At 38.7% G+C, this 21,475-nt stretch overlaps 1 protein-coding gene across 2 annotated transcripts in view; it reads right to left on the reverse strand.

Moving 5' to 3' along the window:
- Window positions 1-938: 938 nt before the first annotated feature.
- Window positions 939-21,475, reverse strand: part of WDHD1 (WD repeat and HMG-box DNA binding protein 1) — a 63,580-nt gene continuing 43,043 nt past the window's right edge. The window contains exons 16-25 of one of the 2 annotated variants that reach the window (XM_014864693.3): window positions 18,009-18,123; window positions 16,831-16,962; window positions 14,329-14,552; window positions 14,113-14,231; window positions 13,872-13,928; window positions 12,846-12,889; window positions 12,010-12,177; window positions 11,294-11,424; window positions 3,996-4,134; window positions 939-1,732 (exon numbers count right to left, since the gene is read on the reverse strand). In XM_014864693.3, coding sequence (XP_014720179.3) covers window positions 1,532-1,732; window positions 3,996-4,134; window positions 11,294-11,424; window positions 12,010-12,177; window positions 12,846-12,889; window positions 13,872-13,928; window positions 14,113-14,231; window positions 14,329-14,552; window positions 16,831-16,962; window positions 18,009-18,123 — 1,330 coding nt within the window. In that variant the 3' untranslated portion in view covers window positions 939-1,531. The remainder of the gene's footprint in view (window positions 1,733-3,995; window positions 4,135-11,293; window positions 11,425-12,009; window positions 12,178-12,845; window positions 12,890-13,871; window positions 13,929-14,112; window positions 14,232-14,328; window positions 14,553-16,830; window positions 16,963-18,008; window positions 18,124-21,475) is intronic. The other variant, XM_044773620.2, reaches the window with a different exon arrangement.

The raw sequence follows: 21,475 nt of genomic DNA on the forward strand, positions 1-21,475 counted from the left end.
GCTTCACCGGTTTGGATCCCGAGTGCAGACACAGCACCGCTTGGCACACCATGCTATGGTAGGCATCCCACATATAAAGTAGAGGAAGATGGGCACGATGTTAGCTCAGGGCCAGTCTTCCTCAGCAAAAAGAAGAGGATTGGCAGCAGTTAGCTCAGGGCTAATCTTTCTCAAAAAAAAAAAAATTACTATGTGCTAGGAACTAAGTGCTTTTATCTCATTTAATTCTCATGACAACCCTATGTTATATGCTTTTTATAGAGTGGACAAAGGCTAGAACCAAAGGCTAGAAGTTGCTCAAGGTTATTCAGCTGGCAGGTACTGCAGTGGGTCTTCAAACTGGGTAGTCTGGCTTTGAAATCCGTATTCCCAACCACTGTGCTACGTCTCTCACACCAGCTACTCATTAAAAAATCAGACGTGTCCCTGCCTAACCTTAGTCATCTGAGATAAGGAGTATCCTTTGGCTCCTATACTTTGAAATTTTCTACATATTTTGCTTCTTCCAACCTGTAAAATTATCCTCAATTTTGAGCCATGTGATTTTATTTTACTACTAGCCCCAACCCCTGTACTTTGCCTTCATTAAAGTGGCTGCATTTGTATTAAGCTCTGCTTAACCAAAAATACTTAATTAAGCATGAAATACTTAATTAAATCTTGTTTGTTCAAAATAAAAAGGAGTTAAACATTTTCCCTAACTCTTAACTTCTCTCTTATCAAGGCTTCAAAGACTTGCTCAGAAAAGTACTGCTGATGCTGATACCAGATTATCTTACCAGGACCACACTGTGCCCTCGGCTGCAATACTATGGAAACAATATCTCCGATTCTTCTCTTCTGTGTGTACAATGTGTAGCAGGATGGGGGCAGTAGTGGAAATTATGGTAATAAATACTATAAAATAATACAATGTTAAGACCATATCAAGCCAAATATGGAAACGTGAAAATTTTATTTATTTAAATAAAACCAGGCTATATAGACAATCGAAAGTCACATATGAAGAAATTACTAAAACACACAGAAGAAAAAGTCTCATCTACAAAATTATTTACATGTTTAGGGCCCACATAAGACAACATGGTCCCCTAGGTCCAGGCTAGACACAGAGAACAGTCTACTGCAGCCACTCGGGAAGAGGTCGACTATGGTACCTCCCAGCACGGCACAAACCAAACAAGGAGACTCCTACGAGGTACTCCAAAGCTCAGAGGTTTTAAGATCTTGGCTTTGATGATTTTGATGGCAAGAAATGGAATCAAACTGACTTCCATTGGGACATGCCAGTGGCCTCCAGTCAGTGACCACAATCACAGTGCTGAATGTCCCTCCATTTGGGGGCAGAGCAATCTGCAGAGATGACAGTTTTTACACCTGCCCTACACCAATACACTATCTTATAAAGACAAACAGTTGTCTTTAAATTCTTTTAAAAATATATAATGAGTTTCCTAAAGATTAAAAAAACTTAAAGTCCAGATTCCTCAAAGATGAGCAAAAAATCCATTACTTTCCTAAGGTTACTTCTTTATTCCTGCTTAAATGCAAAAGTCGACAGTCTCTGATTCGTAGAAAGATCTAAAGGTTTTTGCTTTTTGGGTGAATTCAGGTTCTCCTTTGCTTTTTCTTTCTGGTTTTCAGTTTCATGACTTTCATCAACGACACGTTTTCGTTTCTTTGCTCCCACTCCATCACTTGCAGCCTCTCCTTTGCCCTTGGTAGCCCATGCCTTTGCAAAAATATTGGAGGAGAAAAGATTTTTAGACAATAACAAAGAAATAGGAAAGAAATGCTTTCTTTACTTTTCCAGGTAACATTCCAGCACAGATGGCAGCATAATTAGCCCTTCAATTGTTAAGCTAATCATTAAGGGTTCTCATTGTTAGCAAATCTCCTATCACCTAATTGCAGAGCACTAAGAAAATTTACATTCTACCTCTATATTTTAATCTAAACTCTGCTTGTATTTAACCATATTAAGTGCAAAATACTGTAACTGCAGGTACTTTTTGCTTTGGGATCATTGTAGATTCACATGCAGCTGTAGGAAATAACACAGAAAGATCCTGTGCACCCTTTTCCCAGTGTCTCCCAATGGCAGCATCTTGCAAAACTGAAGTGCAATATCATAACCAGGATATTGACATCAATACAATCTCCCTTTTTAGTTCTACTCATTTGTGTGTGTCTGTGTATTTAATTCTATTGTACGTTTTTGTATTTACCACCACATTCAAGATACAGAAGAGCTCCATCACTACAAGGGTCCCTCATGTTGCCCTCCCCCCACACATACACTTTTCATCCAGGCCCCAACTCCTGGCAATCAGTACTCTGCTCTTCATCCCTATCACTTTGTCATTTCAGGATGTTACATACAGCACACACTGTGTTGGGGCCCAGGGCAGGCCACCCCAAAATATCCCACAATAGCTTATTGATTATTTTGAATTAAAATTACTTGAGAAGCAAAAAGGGCATTCTGACCCTCTTGTCTCTCGTCCCCTGAAAAGCAGGGAAGGAATTTCCCATGTAGAAGGCGCTCTCCCTGCATCCTTATCACAGAACTAGGGGTTTGGCACGGAGAAGCCCCCAGAAACGACCCTTGCTAATTTCCTACCTCAAGACTAAACTCCATGTAAATTCCTCACTGATTACGTACCTCAAACCTGTTTCTTTGTCCTGTCAATTCTTTACAAATTTCTGTTTCTTTGTGTAAAAGACATATATCCTGCCTGCTTGTTCACTTTCTGAGCATTTTTCTTTATGATCACTAATATGTACATACTAAACTGGGTTTTTCTCCTGTTAATCTGGTCTTGCGTCAATTTTACTATTGGCCCAACCAGAAGAACACAAGAAGGGAAGAAAGGGGATTTTCCTCCCCGACAATATCCTTTTGGAATTGGCTTCTACTCACTCAGCAGGACCCTAACAAGATTCACTGTCTCCATCTCTTAAACCTCAGTAGTTCCTCCTCCTGCTTTATTTCCTTTCCCATGTATTTACTGTAGAAAAAGGATGCTTTGAGCTGTAGAATTTCTCACGTTAACAGACTGAATTTAAGTAAATGTTTAAGGTTTACCTTGAAAATATTGGTTACATTTTGAAGTATTCAAAACACAGTTAGGACTTTTGTTAAGTCTCTTCCTCTTTTGCTGCATCAGGCTTAGTCATTCAGATGCCATTTTATCTAATTCTTTAGAATTTGTGTCTTTTTATAAACACTTACAAAAAATGAGCAACACAAAGTTGCTGATGAGATTCTAAATGAGGCTAGAGGTGGTCAGACCAGTTTCTAGCTTCCTCATTTTGCAATACCTTTATAAAACCCAGCTGATCGAGGTAAGTATGTGTGTCACTAGGTGCCCAGGCTGCGCACTGCCACCCCTGGGGAAGTGAAGTGTAAGAACTTCATGCATACACCATACACATTCCTTCCCCTTGCAACAGAAAGCTGCTCCCAGCCTTCCTTCACGCGGCAGGAATTTACATGAGGAACAACAGGTACACGCCCCCTGTCCTAACTTCCCTGTGAAAGGCTGGAACAGAACGCCAGCATTTTCCCCCAAAAGTAGTATTCTCATTTAGTATTCAATGTGTAAGTAAACAGCACTTTTAAAAATTTTGCTTACAAGGACCCTAAAGTAGTAATCCAAAAACATGAATTAATTTCATTTTTACTTATTAATTTTATTTGCTTTTGATTTATAAGTAATGTACTTTTTCTTGAAGTAGTCCCCTAACTTACAATATGCAGGAGCTTACACAGATGTAAACAGTATATCTGACACAAAATTAATCATCAGCACTAATAATAATAATTACATATCCAAATGTTCAACGCTGACACTTCAATTATTTAATGTCCTCTTCACCAAGAGTTTACTGAAATGTATTCAATTTTCAAAACCAGAAAAAGGTATTTTCTATAAGAATTTTTAGAACCTGGGAATTCACTGAGATCTCAGTCTTAGAACAATCACCCTTACCTTCCTTTCGTCAGTTGACAACGCTCGAAATCGAATCATTCCTTCTTTTATTATGTCTGCTTCATCAACAAAGTCAGGATTGTCAGACAAAATATTACTTCTGTTTTCTTCCAGCCACATCTGGAACCCAGTCTTTGGCCTAAAATAGCAATTATGTGAAAAAATTTCATGCTTAACACACAGTGTAAAGTGCTTTATGATTTTTCAGGTGAGTAACTAACCATAAGTTTTTGCATACGGATATAAAGTAAGAGAGACACAATTAATTACACTTGTTAATATTCATATTACATATTACTTAAAACTGCCTGGAGACTGCAGGAATAATGAACTGATAAATCCTTTGTAAGGTCAATTCAAAGGGTTTACTCACATTTGTATTTTCCAAGTGTAGCAACTTTGAACTCTGTACTTTCAACTCTCTTATGAATGTTGGCAGGCTCAAGGTCTCCAATCTCACCCAGCCCCTCTGGCCCAGGAAAATTCTTCCACAGATACTTGGTAGGCTCTTTCTCCATTTCCCAAACCAGCTATTTGAAATCCTCACAACATCTCTCAAGCTCCTTATCCGTCCCCTCACCCCTGCTCTCACAGCTGACCTGGGAGTGTGGGTCCCTTCTGATATCATCATTATGTAAAGCATAGACACAGCACACTTGTCAATTTTATGAGATTTCACTTCTGACACAAATTGTCTTTAGGTCACAAGTAAAGGTTTAATGCAAACATTTAATATTTACTGAACACTATTTTTTCCATAGAGCCAGGTGACACTATAAAAAATTGAATCTTCTTAAATAAAATTTTTAATATCGAAATTAAATTCAGAACAAAATAGAAAACATAAAAACCATAGCTACCCCTTCAAATTAAACTGGTTAACATAGATACTGGTAAAATGAAATACACAATGCTAAAAATGAAATGGTGACTTTTTCAATTTAACATTAAAATTTAATGCATTTTAAATAAATCTAGCATAATAGAGATCAAGAAATTTGGTGACATATTACATTCGTGGACAAATAGGATATGGACAAACAGGAACTCTCTTATTGCTAGGGGTGTATGAAATGATATAATATCAATGCAGAAAAATTTGGCAATATCTTTTGGAATTACAAGAATACATTAATTTGAACCATACAGGAATCATCTTATAGCTACATGTATATGTGAGAAACGACATTCATATAAAGTTACTCATTGTAGTACTGTTCGTACTATCAAAAGACCAGCAATCACTTTTTGTCTACCAGTAGAGAACTAAATAAATGGTATATCCATTCAATGGATGTAAAAAGATTAAAGAAACTTTATGTGGTAATATGAAATGATCTGCAAAAGCTCCTAAGTGAAAAAAAGCAAGGTATAGAACAATGTGTATATCACTACTTCTGTAAAACTAAAAAAAGAGGCCAGCGGTTAAGTTCGTGTGCTGTGCTTCGGCGGCCTGGGGTTCGCTGGTTTGAAGCCCAGGTGTGGACCTACGCACCACTTATCAAGCCACACTGTGGCAGGCGTCCCACAAATAAAACAGGAAGGTGGGCACAGAGGTTAGCTCAGGGCCAGTCTTCCTCAGCAAAAAGAGGAAGATTGGCAGCAGATGTTAGCTAAGGGCTAATCTTCCTCAAAAAAAAAAAAGAAAACACTAAAAAAATATACAAATATAAGTGCTTGTACTTGAATAGAACAATTGTAGAGGCTATATAAGAATCTTACTGCAGAGGGGTGTCAAGACAGCAGCGTAGGGAGACTCTGAATTCACCTCCTCCCACCAACATAACCAATTCACAACTACTCTTGGAACAGTTACCCCTGAGAGAAAACTTGAAACTGGATAAAAAGAACCCCCGAAACAAGGGACAGTCCTGACTGAGGTGGAAGAGGCAGAAATTCCTTTCTGGAGATTAAAAAAAGCCACCTTTGCAAGCCACGGGGCTTCACGGCTGGCCAGGAGCATTCCTAAGGTACACAGCATTCACTGGAGGAGCAGGGGACCTGAGCAGGGGAGTGTTACCACTGTAAGCATCCTTTGGACTCAGCACAACTGAGACGAGTGTCATACTATGGCTTTGCTGGCTATTAACAACAATGGGCAATATCCATAGAAAAGCTATAGGACATAAGAGAAAATAAAGCTGGTTCTTAAAGGGCCCACACACAGATTCACCCATTTCAGAAAGCAACCTAACATCACCAGAAAGAAAGGTGCACAGTCCTTTGGTGAAAAGATACTCAATTGATAGGCTCTGGGTGCATCTTGGTGAGAGGTGAAACCTCTCCAGGGACAGAGACATTGGTGGCAGCCATTATTGATATGCCATTGGAGTTCTTCCCCTGGTCTGTTAGCCCAGGGGTCTGCCCACCCACTAAGGTACTGATTTAATCCAGCTCAGCAAGGGCAGGCAGCCAGCCCTAGGCTCGGTCCCTGGATCCCTGCAGCCAAGTGGGTCTGCTTCTGAGGGGTAGGGCATGTGTAAGGAGTGGGTGGAGTGTGTGGGGCCTCCGCAGGGGATGATTGGGTCTGCTTCAGGGGGTGAGGACACGCACACAGGGCGGGTCTGTGTTGATGGTGTGTGTGGCTCTGTGGGTTCCAGGAATTCTCAGCTGCAGAAGACTCAAGCTTCTCAAACAGCCCATAGAAGATCAACCCCACCTTCTAAAGCCTGAAACAACTGAGTGCTCCCATGCCTGGGGCCAGCCCCACTCAGCTGCAATCCTGAGAGCTGACAACAGCCTTGAAGGCTGGAGGCCTACAGCAATTGTAAGCCCTTGAGTCTAGCAACCAGTCATGCTGGGGCCTACTCACATAACAGAACAGGAAACTGCAACAGCAATGTGCAATTAGACCTTGCAGCTAACTGTGCTGGGGCTCCCCACACCTGATAAAGTGACTGAAGGGTCCAGAGGAGCCACATGCAGCTGAGAACTACAACCAGCCAGCCAGGGGGACAGTCTAGCCTCCCTGGACACCTGGAGGAAGAGCAACCTTGGTACAACAGAAGGACACACATAGCCCATATAGAGGTCACTCCTGGAACATTTGGAACTGGTGATGAGAGGGAGGCACACTGTTGAGCCTCATAAGGCATCTCTTACATAAGGCCACCTCTCCAAAATCAGAAGATGAAGTTGACCTACTGAATATGTAGATATAAGTACAGAGAAAGAGGCAAAGGAATATGTTCCAAATAAGGGAACGGGACAAAACCCCAGAAAAACAAATAAATGAAAAAGAAAGAAACAACCTACCTGACAAAGAGTTCAAACAAAAAGTCATAGGGATGCTCACTGATCTTGGGAGAAGAATGGATGAACTCAGTGAGAATGTCAACAAAGAATTGGAAAATATAAAAAAGAACCAATCAAAACAGAAGAATACAATACTGGAAATGAAAAATTCACTAGAGGGATTTAATAGCAGAGTAGATGACACAGAAGAATGGATCAGCGAGCTGGATGAAAGACTAGAGGAAATCACCCAAGCTGAACAGATAAAAGAAAAAAAGAATTAAAAACAACGAGAACAGACTAATGGACCTCTGGAACAACATCAAGCACACTAACATCCATATTATAGGTGTCCCAGAAGTAGAAGAGAGAAAGGGGCAGAGAATCTATTTGAAGAAATAATCGCTGAACTCTCCTAACCTAAGGAAGGAAATAGACATCCAAGTACAGGAAGAAGAAAGAGCACCAAATAAGATAAGTTCAAAGAGGCCCACAACAAGACACATTATAATTAAAATGTCCAAAATTAAAGATAAAGGGAGAACCCTAAAACCTGCAAGAGAAAGGCAACAAGTTACACATAGAGGAAACCTATAAAGCTATCAGCTGACTTCTCAGCTGAAATCCTACAGGCTAGAAGAGAGGGGCACGATATATTTAAAGTGCTGAAAGGAAAAAACTTACAGCAAAGAATACTCTACCTGGCAAAGTTGTCAGTGAGAATGGAAGGAGAAATAAAGAGTTTCACAGATAAGCAATAATTAAAGGAGTTTATCACCAAGAAATCAGTTCTATGAGAAACTGAAGGGACTTATTTAAATGGGAAAGAGAAGACCACAAATAGGAATAAGAAAATTACAAAAAAAAACACCCCAAAACCCAAAAACCAGCAATAAAATCACTGGTAAATGCAAAAATACAGTAAAGGTAGCAGATCAACCACCTAGCAAGATAATAAGACAAAAGTACTAAAATTACCTATTTTGATGATAAGAGGGTAATGGATAGACACACAAAATAAGAGTTTAGATATGATTTCAAAAACAGAAATGTGGGATGGGAGGAAGGGAGTAAAAGAACAGAGCTTTTAGAAAGATATCAAACTGAAGAGACTATCAACTCAATATAGATTGTTATATATGTAGAATATTATACAGGAACCTCATGGTAATCACAAACTGGAAATCTATAATAAATAAATCAGTGAGAGAAAGGAAATCAAACATATTACTAAAGAAAGGCATCAAACCACAAGGGAAGAGAGCAAGACAAGAAGAAATGAACAGAGAAGAGCTACTAAAATACTCAGAAAAAAAGTGACAAAATGGCAATACATATATATTTATCATAACCACAGCTAATATCATTCCCAGCGGAGAAAAACTGAACTCTATTCTTCTAAGAACAGGAACGAGACAAGGATGCCCACTTTCACCACTTTTATTTAACACAGTATTGGAAGTACTAGCGAGAGCAATCAGGCAAGAAAAAGAAGTAAAAGGGATTCAAATTGGAAAAGAAGAAGTGAAACTGTCACTATTTACAGATCACATGATTTTACACAGAGAAAACCCTAAAGAATCCACTAAAAAACTTTCAGAAATAATAAATGAATATGGTAAAGTTGCAGGATACAATATGAACACACAAAAATCAGTTGCATTTCTATACACTAACAACAAAGTAGCAGAAAGAGAAATTAAGAATACGATCCCATTTACAAAGAAATTGAAGACGACACACAGAAATGGAAAGATAAACCATGCTCTTGGATTGGAAGAATTAATATAGTTAAAATGTTCATACTTCCTAAAGCAATCTGCAGATTCAATGCAATCTCGATCAAAGTTCCAACAACCTTTTTCCCAGAAATAGAATAAAGAATCCTAAAATTTGGGGCCGGCCTGGTGGCACAGCAGTTAAGTTCGCACGTTCCACTTCGGCAGCCCAGGGCTTGCCGGTTTGGATCCCAGGTGCAGACATGGCACTGCTTGGCAAGCCATGCTGTGGTGGGCATCCCACATATAAAGTAGAGGAAGATAGGCACGGATGTTAGCTCAGGGCTAGTCCTCCTCAGCAAAAAGAGGAGGATTGGCAGCAGATGTTAGCTCATGGTTAATCTTCCTCAAAAAAAAAGAATCCTAAATTTTATACAGAACAAGAAAAGCCCCTGAATAGCCAAAGGAATCCTGAGAAAAAAGAACAAAGCTGGAGGTATCACACTCTCTGATCTCAAACTATACTACAAAGCTATAGTAACCAAAATAGCATGGTACTGGCACAAGAACAGACACACAGATCAATGGAGCAAAATAGAGAGCCCAGAAATAAACCCACACATCTATGGACAACTAATTTTTGACAAGGGAGCCAAGAGCATAGAATGGAGAAAGGAGAGTCTCTTCAATAAATAGTGATGGAAAAACTGGACACCCACATGCAAAAGAATGAAAGTAGATCATTATCTTACACCATACACAAAAATTAACTCAAAATGGATTAAAGACTTGAATGTAAGGTTGGAAACTATGAAACTTCTGGAAGAAAACACAGGCAGCATGCTCTTCAACATTGGTATTAGCAGCATTTTTTCAAGTACCACGTCTGACCGGGCAAAGGGAAACAACAGAAAAAATAAACAAATGGGACTACATCAAACTAAAAAGCTTCTGCACAGCAAAGGAAACCATCAACAAAACGAAAAGACAACCTAATAATTTGGAGAAGATACTTGCAAACCATATACCTGATAAGAGGTTAATATCCAAAATATATAAAGAACTCATACATGTCAACAACAAAAAGCTAACACCCCAATTGCACAAACATTTCTCCAAAGAAGATATACAGATGGCCAACAGGAACATGAAAGGACGTTCAACATCATTAACTCTCAGGGAAATGAAAATCAAAACGACAATGAGATATCACCTCACTCCGGTCAGAATGGGTATAATTAACATGACAGGAAACAACAAATGCTGCAGAGTATGTGGTGAGAAGGGAACCCTTATACACTGCTGGTGGGAGTGCAAACTGGTACAGCCACTATGGAAAACAGTATGGAGATTCCCCCAAAATTTAAGAATAGAACTACCATACAATGCAGCTATTTCACTGCTGGGTATTTATCCAAAGAACATGAAAACACAAATGTGTAGAGATACACTCCTATGTTCGTTTCAGCATTGTTCACAGTAGCCAAGACTTGGAAGCAACCTAGATGCCCACTAAGGGACAAAGAGATAAAGAAGATGTGGTATATATACACAATGGAATACTACTCAGCCATAAGAAATGATGAAATCCGGCCATTTGTGACAACATGGATGGACCTTGAGGGTATTATGCTAAGTGAAGTAAGTCAGAGGGACAAAGCCAAATACTGTATGATCTCACTCATAAGTAGAAGATAAAAACAATGACAAACAAACACAGAGAGAGAGAGATTGGATTGGTAGTTACCAGAGGGGAAGCGGGGAGGGAGGAGGGCAAAAGGGATGATTAGGCATGTGTGTGGTGATGGACTGTAATCAGTCTTTGGGTGGTGAATGTGATGTCATCTACACAGGACTTGAAACATAATGATGTACACCTGAAATTTATTTAATGTTATAATCCAATGTTACTGAGAAAAAATAAAACAAAAAAAGCAACTTATTGCAGTGACTATTTGTGGAGAGTGGAACTGGGTGGATAGGAAAGAGATTTACTCTTCATCACATCTTTTTCTATCTTTGCACTGTGTTTCACCCATGTAGCTCTACTATCTAAAGGCAAACAAAAAAAGTGAACTAATTATGAAATATAATGTCCCAATAAAATGTATCTATAATTTAAAACACATGTACAATTTTTCAAAGCCTACTTTAATACGTAATATAAATAGACCTTAATCAATATTTGTGGGTTCCTTAGAGTTACAGGTGTTCAGAATACCACTACCAGTGCCAACATATTATTTGTAATAATAAATAACATAGTTGCATATTGTATTGCTGCTTCTGTGTGCCTTTTACTGGGATACTGAATCTTGAGAATACTAAACTTCTCTATGTCCTGACCTCTGGTTTTCGGTGTTTTGAGGACACACAGCTGGCGTTTCAGATGATGAACTTTTAGGATTTTGTTCTTTCACTTCCTCAGTCTTATCATCTTGGGAAGTTCTTTTCTGGAAATAGGATGCTGCAGATGCCTATAAAAACACATAATGAATACTGCAACAAAATCTAATGATTTTATATGTTACAAGCAAGTTTTGACAAATGTGGGACAATATTTATAATTATTTAGAATTCTTATACCCACATGTGAAGTCCTAAGGTTCTCAGTTGAAAATAGACATGCATATACACACTAAACAAAAAAACGATACTTCAAATTCCATGTTTTCTAAATGAATAAAATTATATGAAATGGAAAAGATAAACAATAGATTTACTGATGACAAATTTGTAAAGACAGCTGGGAGGCAAAATCAGAATATAGAAGAAGGCAAGATTAAAACCAGGTACTATACTACTCACCAGCAAAGAGGGATATGCATCAGAACCATCTGGGAAATTAAAAAAAATGCAGATAGATGCCAGAGTCCCTTGGGTCTGGCTACATACATTTTTAAAAAGTGATTCTGAAGCAAAACCAGAATTAAAAACCAACGCCCTCACAGACAATCACTTACAAACAACTGGAGTCTCCCCCTATACCTGAAAAGTGAACAAAATGAAAGGAAGACAGATCCCGTGCTGCTGAGTGCAGGCGTGGACAGTGGAAACGGTACCTGCTTCGACTTTGGCTTTGGGACCAGAGGCTTTATAACTGGAGACTTTTCATTGTTGGTACCTCGATTAAGCACAAGAGATTTCCTGGATGACTTGTTCATATTGTCTAAAATATTAGCTGAACGTGAATTCACTGAAATGGCTGGCTCTTTGGAATTGGCTGATATCTAAAGAGGAAACGAGTATTAGCACTTTATGTTTAAAGAAGAAAAGAAAAATCCCAAGAGATTTATTTTTCCTTTAAATTTCTGTTAAGTGCGTACAGTAGTCTCACCTTTGGAATTGAATACATTTGGTACCCAAATTAAGACTGATGCACATATTCTCAAATACACATCCCCAAGAAAAAAAGGGAGCCTCTTTCAAAACCATAGGTACTTAGGCGGCCGGCCCGGTGGCACAGCGGTTAAGTCCGCACGTTCCGCTTCTCGGCGGCCCTGGGTTCGCCGGTTTGGATCCCGGGTGCGGACATGGCACTGCTTGGCAAAAGCCATGCTGTGGTAGACGTCCCACATATAAAGCAGAGGAAGATGGGCATGGATGTTAGCTCAGGGCAAGTCTTCCTCAGCAAAAAAGAGGAGGATTGGCAGTAGTTAGCTCAGGGCAAATCTTCCTCAAAAAAAAAAAAAACAACCCATAGGTACTTAGAAGATAAGCAGAAAATATAACCCTTATCCCAAGTGTGAAGTAGGGTTGCTTTCGTCTTTGCTTTCACAAAGACCTGCTTCAGTCTTTAATGCCTCCAAGTCTGGGGAGGGTTATCTGATGGTTTGGAAATATTTCTCTATATGGAAATGTGTTTAAATAATAGGAAATATTACTGGAAAGAGTTTACCTTAAAGGGGTTTACTCGTCCTTGGCTGCCAGAGGTAACCGCACCTTTCATAAGAAAGAAACCCTCATTTAATAGTGGTAAAACATAAAAGACTTCTGACTTCTATAACAATAAATGAAATATTTTATCTGTATTACATGAAAATAAATGTACTCTGCAACTTTAAAACTATTAACAACTATATATGACCACACCTTGAACTTCCACACTCTCTACGTCATCTCTTCTGAAACATCTCTTCGATTCTTTCCATTCTTTCTACCATCACTACCACCAACCTAGTCCAGGCCACTAATCAACCTCACTTGGACTGCCTAAGTAGTCTCCTTATATGCATTCCTCCTTTGCACAATGTGCCATGCTATGCTCCTTCCTGAAAACCTACAACAGCTTCCCAGAGACCTTAGAAGAAACATCAAAATCCTTACTATGGCCTACATGCATCTGCCCATTGCTCCAAAACCACTCAGCACCACTTTTTCTTAGCTCTCCGTGCTCTCCATACCACACTTACACTCTTCATACATGTTGTTCTTTAAGCCTACATACTTTTCCTCTGGTTCTGCCCCCACCCACCTCTGCCTACCTAACTCTTATTCCTCCTTCAGCTCTTTGCTTTAAACACTTCATGAGGTCTTCCTTGGGGTCCCAGCCCATTCCCCTCACTGACTAGATTACAGACACCTGTTATATGCTCTTTTAATACACTGTACATGTTTTAAAAGGTAATTTTTTTAATCAAAGTAATATATGTACATAGTTTAAAAAGTCAACTGATGTCATAAGGTTTATGCAGGGATTAATCATGCATGCCTGCTTGACTTCTGTTTCCCCCATCTAGTCAAATACCTGACACCCAACAGGCATTTAATAAATATTTGTTAAATGCTACAGTTCACAAACAATATCTCTGATAAAAACAAAAAACAAAAGGCCGTAAAGGGTAAGGTGTATTGAGTAGATGTATCATTTGAAAGACTACTTGTGAAATTTCCTGGATATTACAGAACCACAAATATTTCCTACCTGACTTAATAGCTGGCACATCAGCGGAATTTGCACTTTTGGAAAATGGGTTCTGTCCTATAGAATAATTAAGATAAAACAATATAATGTACGGGGGAAGATAAAGTCATCCTCTATAATCAACAATCACACAGGAAAGATGTCTTGAAAAAGTATGGGTATTCAATTTTCCTCAGCTTAGTAAAATGGGGAGAAACAAACCAATGACATTTCTCAACTTTGCATTAAAAATGCATCTTACCATGCTTACGTATTTCCGGTTTTTCTTCTACATCATTGACTTCTCCAGTGTCCTCTTCATCTTCTTCAACTTGATTTCCGAGGCTTGGCTGGCTCCACTCTGTAGCAGTATTACTATAACTAAAAGACAGTAATGTTATTCAATAAAGAGCTATGCAAAGATCAATTTAATATCCAGGATGATGAAGAAAACTTCAAACAACAGAATGTTTCTTACCCAGCGTTCAGCTTTTTTCTGAAATCCTCTTCTTCCTCTTTGTCCTGTTCCACCTGGGTTGCTGCCAATTCTGCTGCCTTCTCTGCAGCCAGTTCACTAAGTCTTTGGGCTAATATTAATCTCCGAGAACGAGAGGCATATTTAATGGCTAAATTCACAGCATTTTGAGTCATTAGATCAGCAAGTTCCACACAACGAAATTCCCGCTCCAGTTTACAAGAAAGCTAACTCAAAAGAAAAGAAAAAGGAGCCATGTTAAGTAAACTTTTTAAAAATAAAAGAATGATACTACTAGTAAAACTGAGACAACAGTCTTCTAGATACTGTGTCTCATTGATTCTAAGATGCACATTTTTACACATTTTAACATCTCTGAAATTGGAAAGAGTCTTACAATTAATGGTGGGTCAGAATTTAATTGGCAGCATTTTTTTCTGTCTCAGTGGCTTAAAGAAATAAAATAATGGTACAATTTACAATCAATAGTAGCATAGATTCAATGAAATATGGCATATCATTTCAAGCTATTAATTGCAAGGAAAGTAAGAGATTCATTTAAAATTCAAATGTGGTTCTCTTAAATTTGTTTTCCTGCCCTCACCAAGTAGGGTAGCAAATTGAAAGAAGGAATACATTGTAAATGATTTATTTGTTATTACTTTGCCCAGAATTGGCATATAAATGCTACTAAGTGAATTTGGGTGGGGGCAAGTAGACTTATCCATTAATTTTTAAGTGTGATTATCTATGATCCCCAACTATCAGAAACAGTTACACAACTTCCACATTAACAAAGAACTTCCTTTTTCTTGCTCTACCTTTTATACTTAATATAAAACAAAATGCATTCGGTTAACATCTCTTAGAAAAAACTATTTTTCTTTTGGTATGAATTTTGACAACTCAAAGTGAGGCACCTCAAGTATAATGTGAGGAAAATTAATACTTCTAAGACCACTAAGGGTGTCCTAACTCATAGGGTAGAAGGTTTATTTTGTTACTTAGACATCCCATGTCTGATCCATCAGCACAGAGCTTTAGCCATTCACCTGCGTGTCCTCAAGTTTTGAAGTATCACTTATCTATAAGCAGCACTTCTCAAAGTGGTACTCTGCCTCAGGGGGCATTTGAAAATGCAAGGGAATATAGTCACACACCACATAACAATGTTTTGGTCAACGAGGGACCACATGTACAATGGTGGTCCCATAGATTAGAACCATATAGCCTAGGTGTGCAGTAGGCTACACCATATAGGTTTGTGTAAATTGTGCGCACTCTCAAGTTTGCACGACGACAAAATTGCCTAATGATTCATTTCTCAGAACATATCCTTAACATCAAGCGACGTATGACTGTAATTTGGTTCTCACCGTAACCAGTCTGAACTACAGGCATTTGCCAGTGGGCCAGAAATGCTAAAGAAGAACTGACCAGGCCCAAAGCGATGAGTATCCTGCTGAGAAACACCGCTCCAGAGGAAAAGCTCCTCAAAGGCTAAGTGGCAAGTAATCAGACATGTTTTTCCTTACATGTGTTGTAGGAAGTAGAAAAGTTACTAGTTCCCAGACCACAAATGACACTTTATAAAAGGAACAAAACTTACTCTACACAAACTAATCAAATTTCTTCAATACTAAACTCAAGGCAGTGTTGCATAGAGATGAGAGCAGTGAATATCACTTTTTGGAGACTGGAGTTACAACTAGCCCTGGGGTCTGAGATATCACTTTTCCCTCAGAACCTTCTTCCTCAACTTTAAAATGAAAAGTCTGGACCATTTACTCCCTCAAGAAATACTGAGGTCTACTACGTATTAGACACTGCGCCAGGGCCTGGAATGGTCACTGCCCTGAAGGAGCTTACAGTCTACTGCAAGATGAGCAGACGGGAAATTATAGGCTACTCCTCTCCAGAAACCAACCTGGAGTGAGGACACAAACATCTGAACCTTATGTTTCAAAAGGTTCATTTTTCTCCAAAGATAAAAGTACTTAAAAATCCAAGGCACCAAACCTGTCACTGTTTGTCACTGGCCACAGACAAACTTCCACCACACGCAGTTGTCTAAGAGGATGACAAAAGTTAAACCTAAAAGCCTCATCGAAGTTCTTAAGCCCGCCCAGCATGGGAGGTTTGAAAGCCCACCAAGTTTATTTGTTGCACACGATCGGAGCAGGAGCTACAGCCCCAGTTCCAAACCGTATTAAGCATCAGAATCCCCTGAAGGGTCTGCTCACACTGTGCGGTGGGCAAAGGTAAAATGAGAGGCAGCACCAGGACAGTGTATTTCTGCCTATGATCTTAAATACAAGGTCATGTTTTAAATATTTTAACTGCAACATCAACTGGGAAACAGAACTTTAAGGGAGAAAAACACCACCAAATAAAACTTAGGAGTTCTAGGTTGTGGAACTCAGTGCTAATTCACATACCTTTAAGAAATTCAACCTATAGAAAAGCATTTGACTTTAATCTTTTCAATATATTTATTTTACTTACCGCAAGCATTTTCATTAAAAGTTCCTGCTGTTCTTTTATTGCTTGATTTTTAGTACTCTCTTCATATTCATAACCATTTTTAGCTAAATAGTCAAGGTGGTTGTGAAACATAACTGAACGCCAAAACTGTTCCTACAAAAGTGGAAAAAATTGTTTAGAGTCAACTATCAGCTTAATATCAGGCAAGTGTTAAATATTTATCTTAAGATACGAGTTTCTGAATAAAATATTTTCTGAAAAACTCCTTTCTATAGCTTATTTTACAATTCGAATTCTAATGTGATACTATGGCTTGACTTTATCTTCTATCCTTAAAAAAAAGGGGAGGAAATTCAGCATTTTAAAGAGTTTCCTAGCTATTGTAGTTAAGGCTCAGAAAACTCAGTAAACTAGTTTTTTTTTTTTAAAGATTTTTATTTTTTTCCTTTTTCTCCCCAAAGCCCCCCAGTACATAGTTGTATATTCTTCGTTGTGGGGCCTTCCAGTTGTGGCATGTGGGACGCCACCTCAGCAGGGCCTGATGAGCAGTGCCATGTCCACGCCCAGGATTCGAACCAATGAAACACTGGGCCGCCTGCAGTGCAGCGTGCAAACTTAACCACTCGGCCACCGGGCCAGCCCCTCGGTAAACTAGTTCTTTAGAAGCCAATCTGCTGCTTGTTTAGAATAACTAACTGCAAGATTTCAAATGACTTTTGATGATGCAGGGCTCCTGCAAGATGAGCACACAAAAAATTATAGGCTACTCCTCTCCAGAAACCAATCTGGAGTGAGGACACAAACATCTGAACCTTATGTTTCAAAAGGTTCATTTTTCTCCAAAGATAAAAGTACTTAAATATCCAAGGCACCAAACCTAAGTGCCTAGGCGCCGACTAGGGTGAGGCAAGCCAGGTGCCTATGGCACACAGCTGATGGAGGCAACCGCCTCAGGCACTTGCTCCACCCTGAAAGCGAGTGCCTTACCCTAGCGAGAGCTTGGCACAGACAAAGCCCCTAGAAGCAGCTATGGCCCTCAGGTGCCCTGGAGGTCATAAGCAGTCCTCCTCCCTCCCTGCTACTGCTATTTATTTAATTATAAAGTAACAAATACTCAACACTGGTCATCAGGATAATTTTTAAATGTCACAGGCAGTGTATCGTGAAATTCAGAGTGTCAAGGTAAGGTTTCCACATACCTCCATTTGTCCTTTCTCTGTTGCAATCTGACAGTAAGGAAGCTTGAAGGACAATATAGCTACAGCAGGGCGAGGAAGGGTGGGAGGAAACCGAGAACCTTTACAAGGAATGCACCTGTCAGTAAAGAAAAAGTCGCACCATGAAAACTTCCTAAAAGGTCTTAAAAGCTGCTAAAATATAAACATTTTCCAAAAGTTAGTAACTTGGAATAATAATATTATTCCAATAGTTGGCTTAATAAAATACAACAAATTCCTCTTTTAAAAAAAGCACGTTAGGCTTGATCAGGTATAAAAACTATCCCTCTGTGCATTTTAAGAATTTTTAAAAATCCTTCCTCACATCAGCTTTATGAAATAGCAAACCCTAAAAGTGAAATCAGCTCTCTTCAGAGTTTCTTTAGCAAACTGGCTACTTTTAAAAACATAAAAATTCTGCTATAAACACTTCTCACGGGATCCATGTTCTAAAATGGGTCACCCTAAGATAAAATGCTAATGAAGTATGTTTACTTTCATTCATCAACTTGGGAATACTCAGTACTGTTAGTAGAAAGTGTCAAATAAAAGGAAAAGATGGCAAAATGTCCAATACAGAACAGTGTTTATTATTAGATATTGATGAGAGTGGAGCAGAAAATCCAGGATCATCAAAAAGATTATAATGTATACCAGCTGTGCTAAAGCAAAGGTTGCCTTACATGGTTAATAGCTCAGTGGGCAAGGACTTTGCCTAAACTTTTCTGACTAGGATATGCAAGGCACTCAAAGATGCCCATCAGGATGAGCACAACTGCAATTTATTAACCAAAAAGCATTCACTGACCACAGAATGACTTATATTCACAGAATACTCTTACTCCAAATTATTTCTAAGAAAAGCACTGGGAAACTATGATTGCACACTGTAAGTATCACAGGCATTTAATTTATAGTATAGTCTTTTAGTCACGGCTTGAAGTTCTTGAATGAAACGCTAAGTAGAAATAAGGCCCTGGGTTTAACTTTTTTTTTCATAAGTATCTTCTGGTATTATCAAATGAACACTCGAGTAACCAAAAAATAAGTGGGAATACTTAGGAATCTTTTTCAAACTACACAGACTCCCTTCCTAGTAAGATCTCAATACACCTTTCCTTCTTTTTGTGACTAGACAATAAAAAACCATGTTTTTAGAGTTCCAATCTTTCTGAACACACAATCTCATTTTTTCTTCCTTATCTCTTTGTATGACTTCATAGAAATCAGTGGTTTTCACCACACAGTATGAGGTGGCAGTGCGAATTCTTCGAGTTTGAAAAATCTCTTGTGGCGATTCTGCCATGCACCTATTCATAAAAACCACTGTTACTAATCATGGAAAAGGAAACAGAACATGTGCATTCAGAAAGGATGAGTCCAACTACACACACATATGCACATTAACAAAATTAGGAGGAACGTTAGGAATAACCTTAACTGCCTTGACGTTCTTTTTTCTATAAAGTGACATCTTGTTTAAAAACATTTTAAAGTTCAAATACTTTTTTCAAATACTTTAAAGATTTGAATAAAAAGATCTTTTCTCTGTAAATATGCAAAAAGAAGAGGAAAAAACAAACTCATTTAACTGTTAATTTGGTGTGTTTTGCCTACAATGAATGAGTTTCCTGGAAACTATGTGGCTAAATCATTTGGAGGAGAAAATGTCAAAAATAATAAACCACAGTTTACTAATGAGACAAATTACTTCAATTCCTCTTCAAATCACAAAATTTGTTCTTTTATTATATTAAAGGAAGAGATGAAAAATATCAAACTGGAGAAAACTGGGGCTGATGTCCAGACTGAGCTTCCCCCAAGTGAGTTTTGCTGTCTTCTGGTTGCACAGGGCTCTCCTGCGTTCAAGGGGACTTTGTTCACAACTCTTTTAGAGCATTTACTCAGGAGTAGATAAGGATTTTACAAGCCAACTCATCCAGGCTGCTGGCCCTATTTCTCTCTGTCTAGCGCAGCACACATAGTCAGTACTGTAACAAATATTTGTTAAATGAACACCACTTAAAAAAAAGTCTGTTTCCAAGCACTTTAAATAACTCAAGACAGAGCTTTTAAAAACCAAAGAGAAAAGGAAGGGTGATGTTTGTAGAAAGCAAGTTAAATTAACACACAAACTTAGTAAACTCTCAGCTATGGATTAACCAGTAGTGATCATGTGAAAGGTCCTTAGAGAAACAGACAGCTTTGCTAAACTGAAGTTCATTTCAAACGGAGGGAGGAGTGGCACCTCTACAGATCAGTAATTACTCATTCATAATTAAAGGCAAGCGTTTTGTACTGACTCAAATAAGTATTTTAGAAATTATTTTTACCAAAATGTACTCCCTGACCAAAAAGAAAGCATAAATATTGCTGAATCTGAGTTAAAAAAAGCACTTAAAATGAAAAGATTAAAGAAACAGGTACTACTAACCATGAAATACAAGGCTAAATGCCTTTAAGTAAACTCCTGTTTTTCTCTTTCCCTTAAGAAAACTGCTGCTGTTATTATTAAGAGCTGGCATTCAAAGAATGCTCACTAATGGCCAGGCACTTTTCTAAGTACAAGCTACATATTAACTCACTTCATCTTCTCAGCAATTCTGTGAGAGGGGTACTAGTTTCCTCCTGGTTTTAGAGATGAGGGAAGGGGCAGAGACAGTCTAAGAGTCAGGGCCAGGGCTACCCAGTGTGCACTTCCCTCAGGACACCACCACAGGCAGCGTGATTCCAGAGCCTGCGCTGTGGGCCACTTGGCAACACTGCCTTCTCCAAGGAGCAAGTGGCTCTTCATCTTTACCACAGACACTGAGAGCAAACAGAAGTATCGGAGGTTTCAGGTCACCATCAAGGGTGAAGTTCCTGACAGCAAAGATAGGGAATCTCATTAAACACAGCAGTAGGCTACTAAAGGTGGCTGTAGACTTTTCTGCCCTGAACTTTCATGTATCTCTACCTATAAGAAGAATATTAATCATCTCTAAATGTGTCAAAACATAAAGAAAGCTGGCATGAAAAGTGCAGTAAGCCATACTGAAAAATGTAGCTCCCAATCTTTGAAAAATACTCTGATTCAAGTTTATTCTTCCAAAATAAAGCCAGGAAAAAATAAAAAACATTCTGATCAATATATCATAGTATAGACATTTTTATGAACAGATTTTCCAGCACTTCTCCTCAGTGTTTCAAATGTCTTCTGGATGAGACTCCCTCTGTAATTCAGTTATTCTCCTAGAATAAGTTGGTTCTTAAGTGAGAAGTGTTTATTCTTTCGATCTCCTTATCCACTCAACTTCCATTGTTCCTATACTTCAATACGCGCAGAGAATATAGTAACTTTTTTGCCACTAACTAGCTGTGTGATCTCAAATAAGTGACAATCTTTCTGGATCTCAGTTTTCTCGCCTGTAAAAATTGGGGAGGAGGGCTGGGAGTGAAGGCAGAGAGCA

The sequence above is a fragment of the Equus asinus genome, chromosome 7 (genome assembly GCF_041296235.1).
Source record: "Equus asinus isolate D_3611 breed Donkey chromosome 7, EquAss-T2T_v2, whole genome shotgun sequence".
NCBI lineage: Eukaryota > Metazoa > Chordata > Mammalia > Perissodactyla > Equidae > Equus > Equus asinus.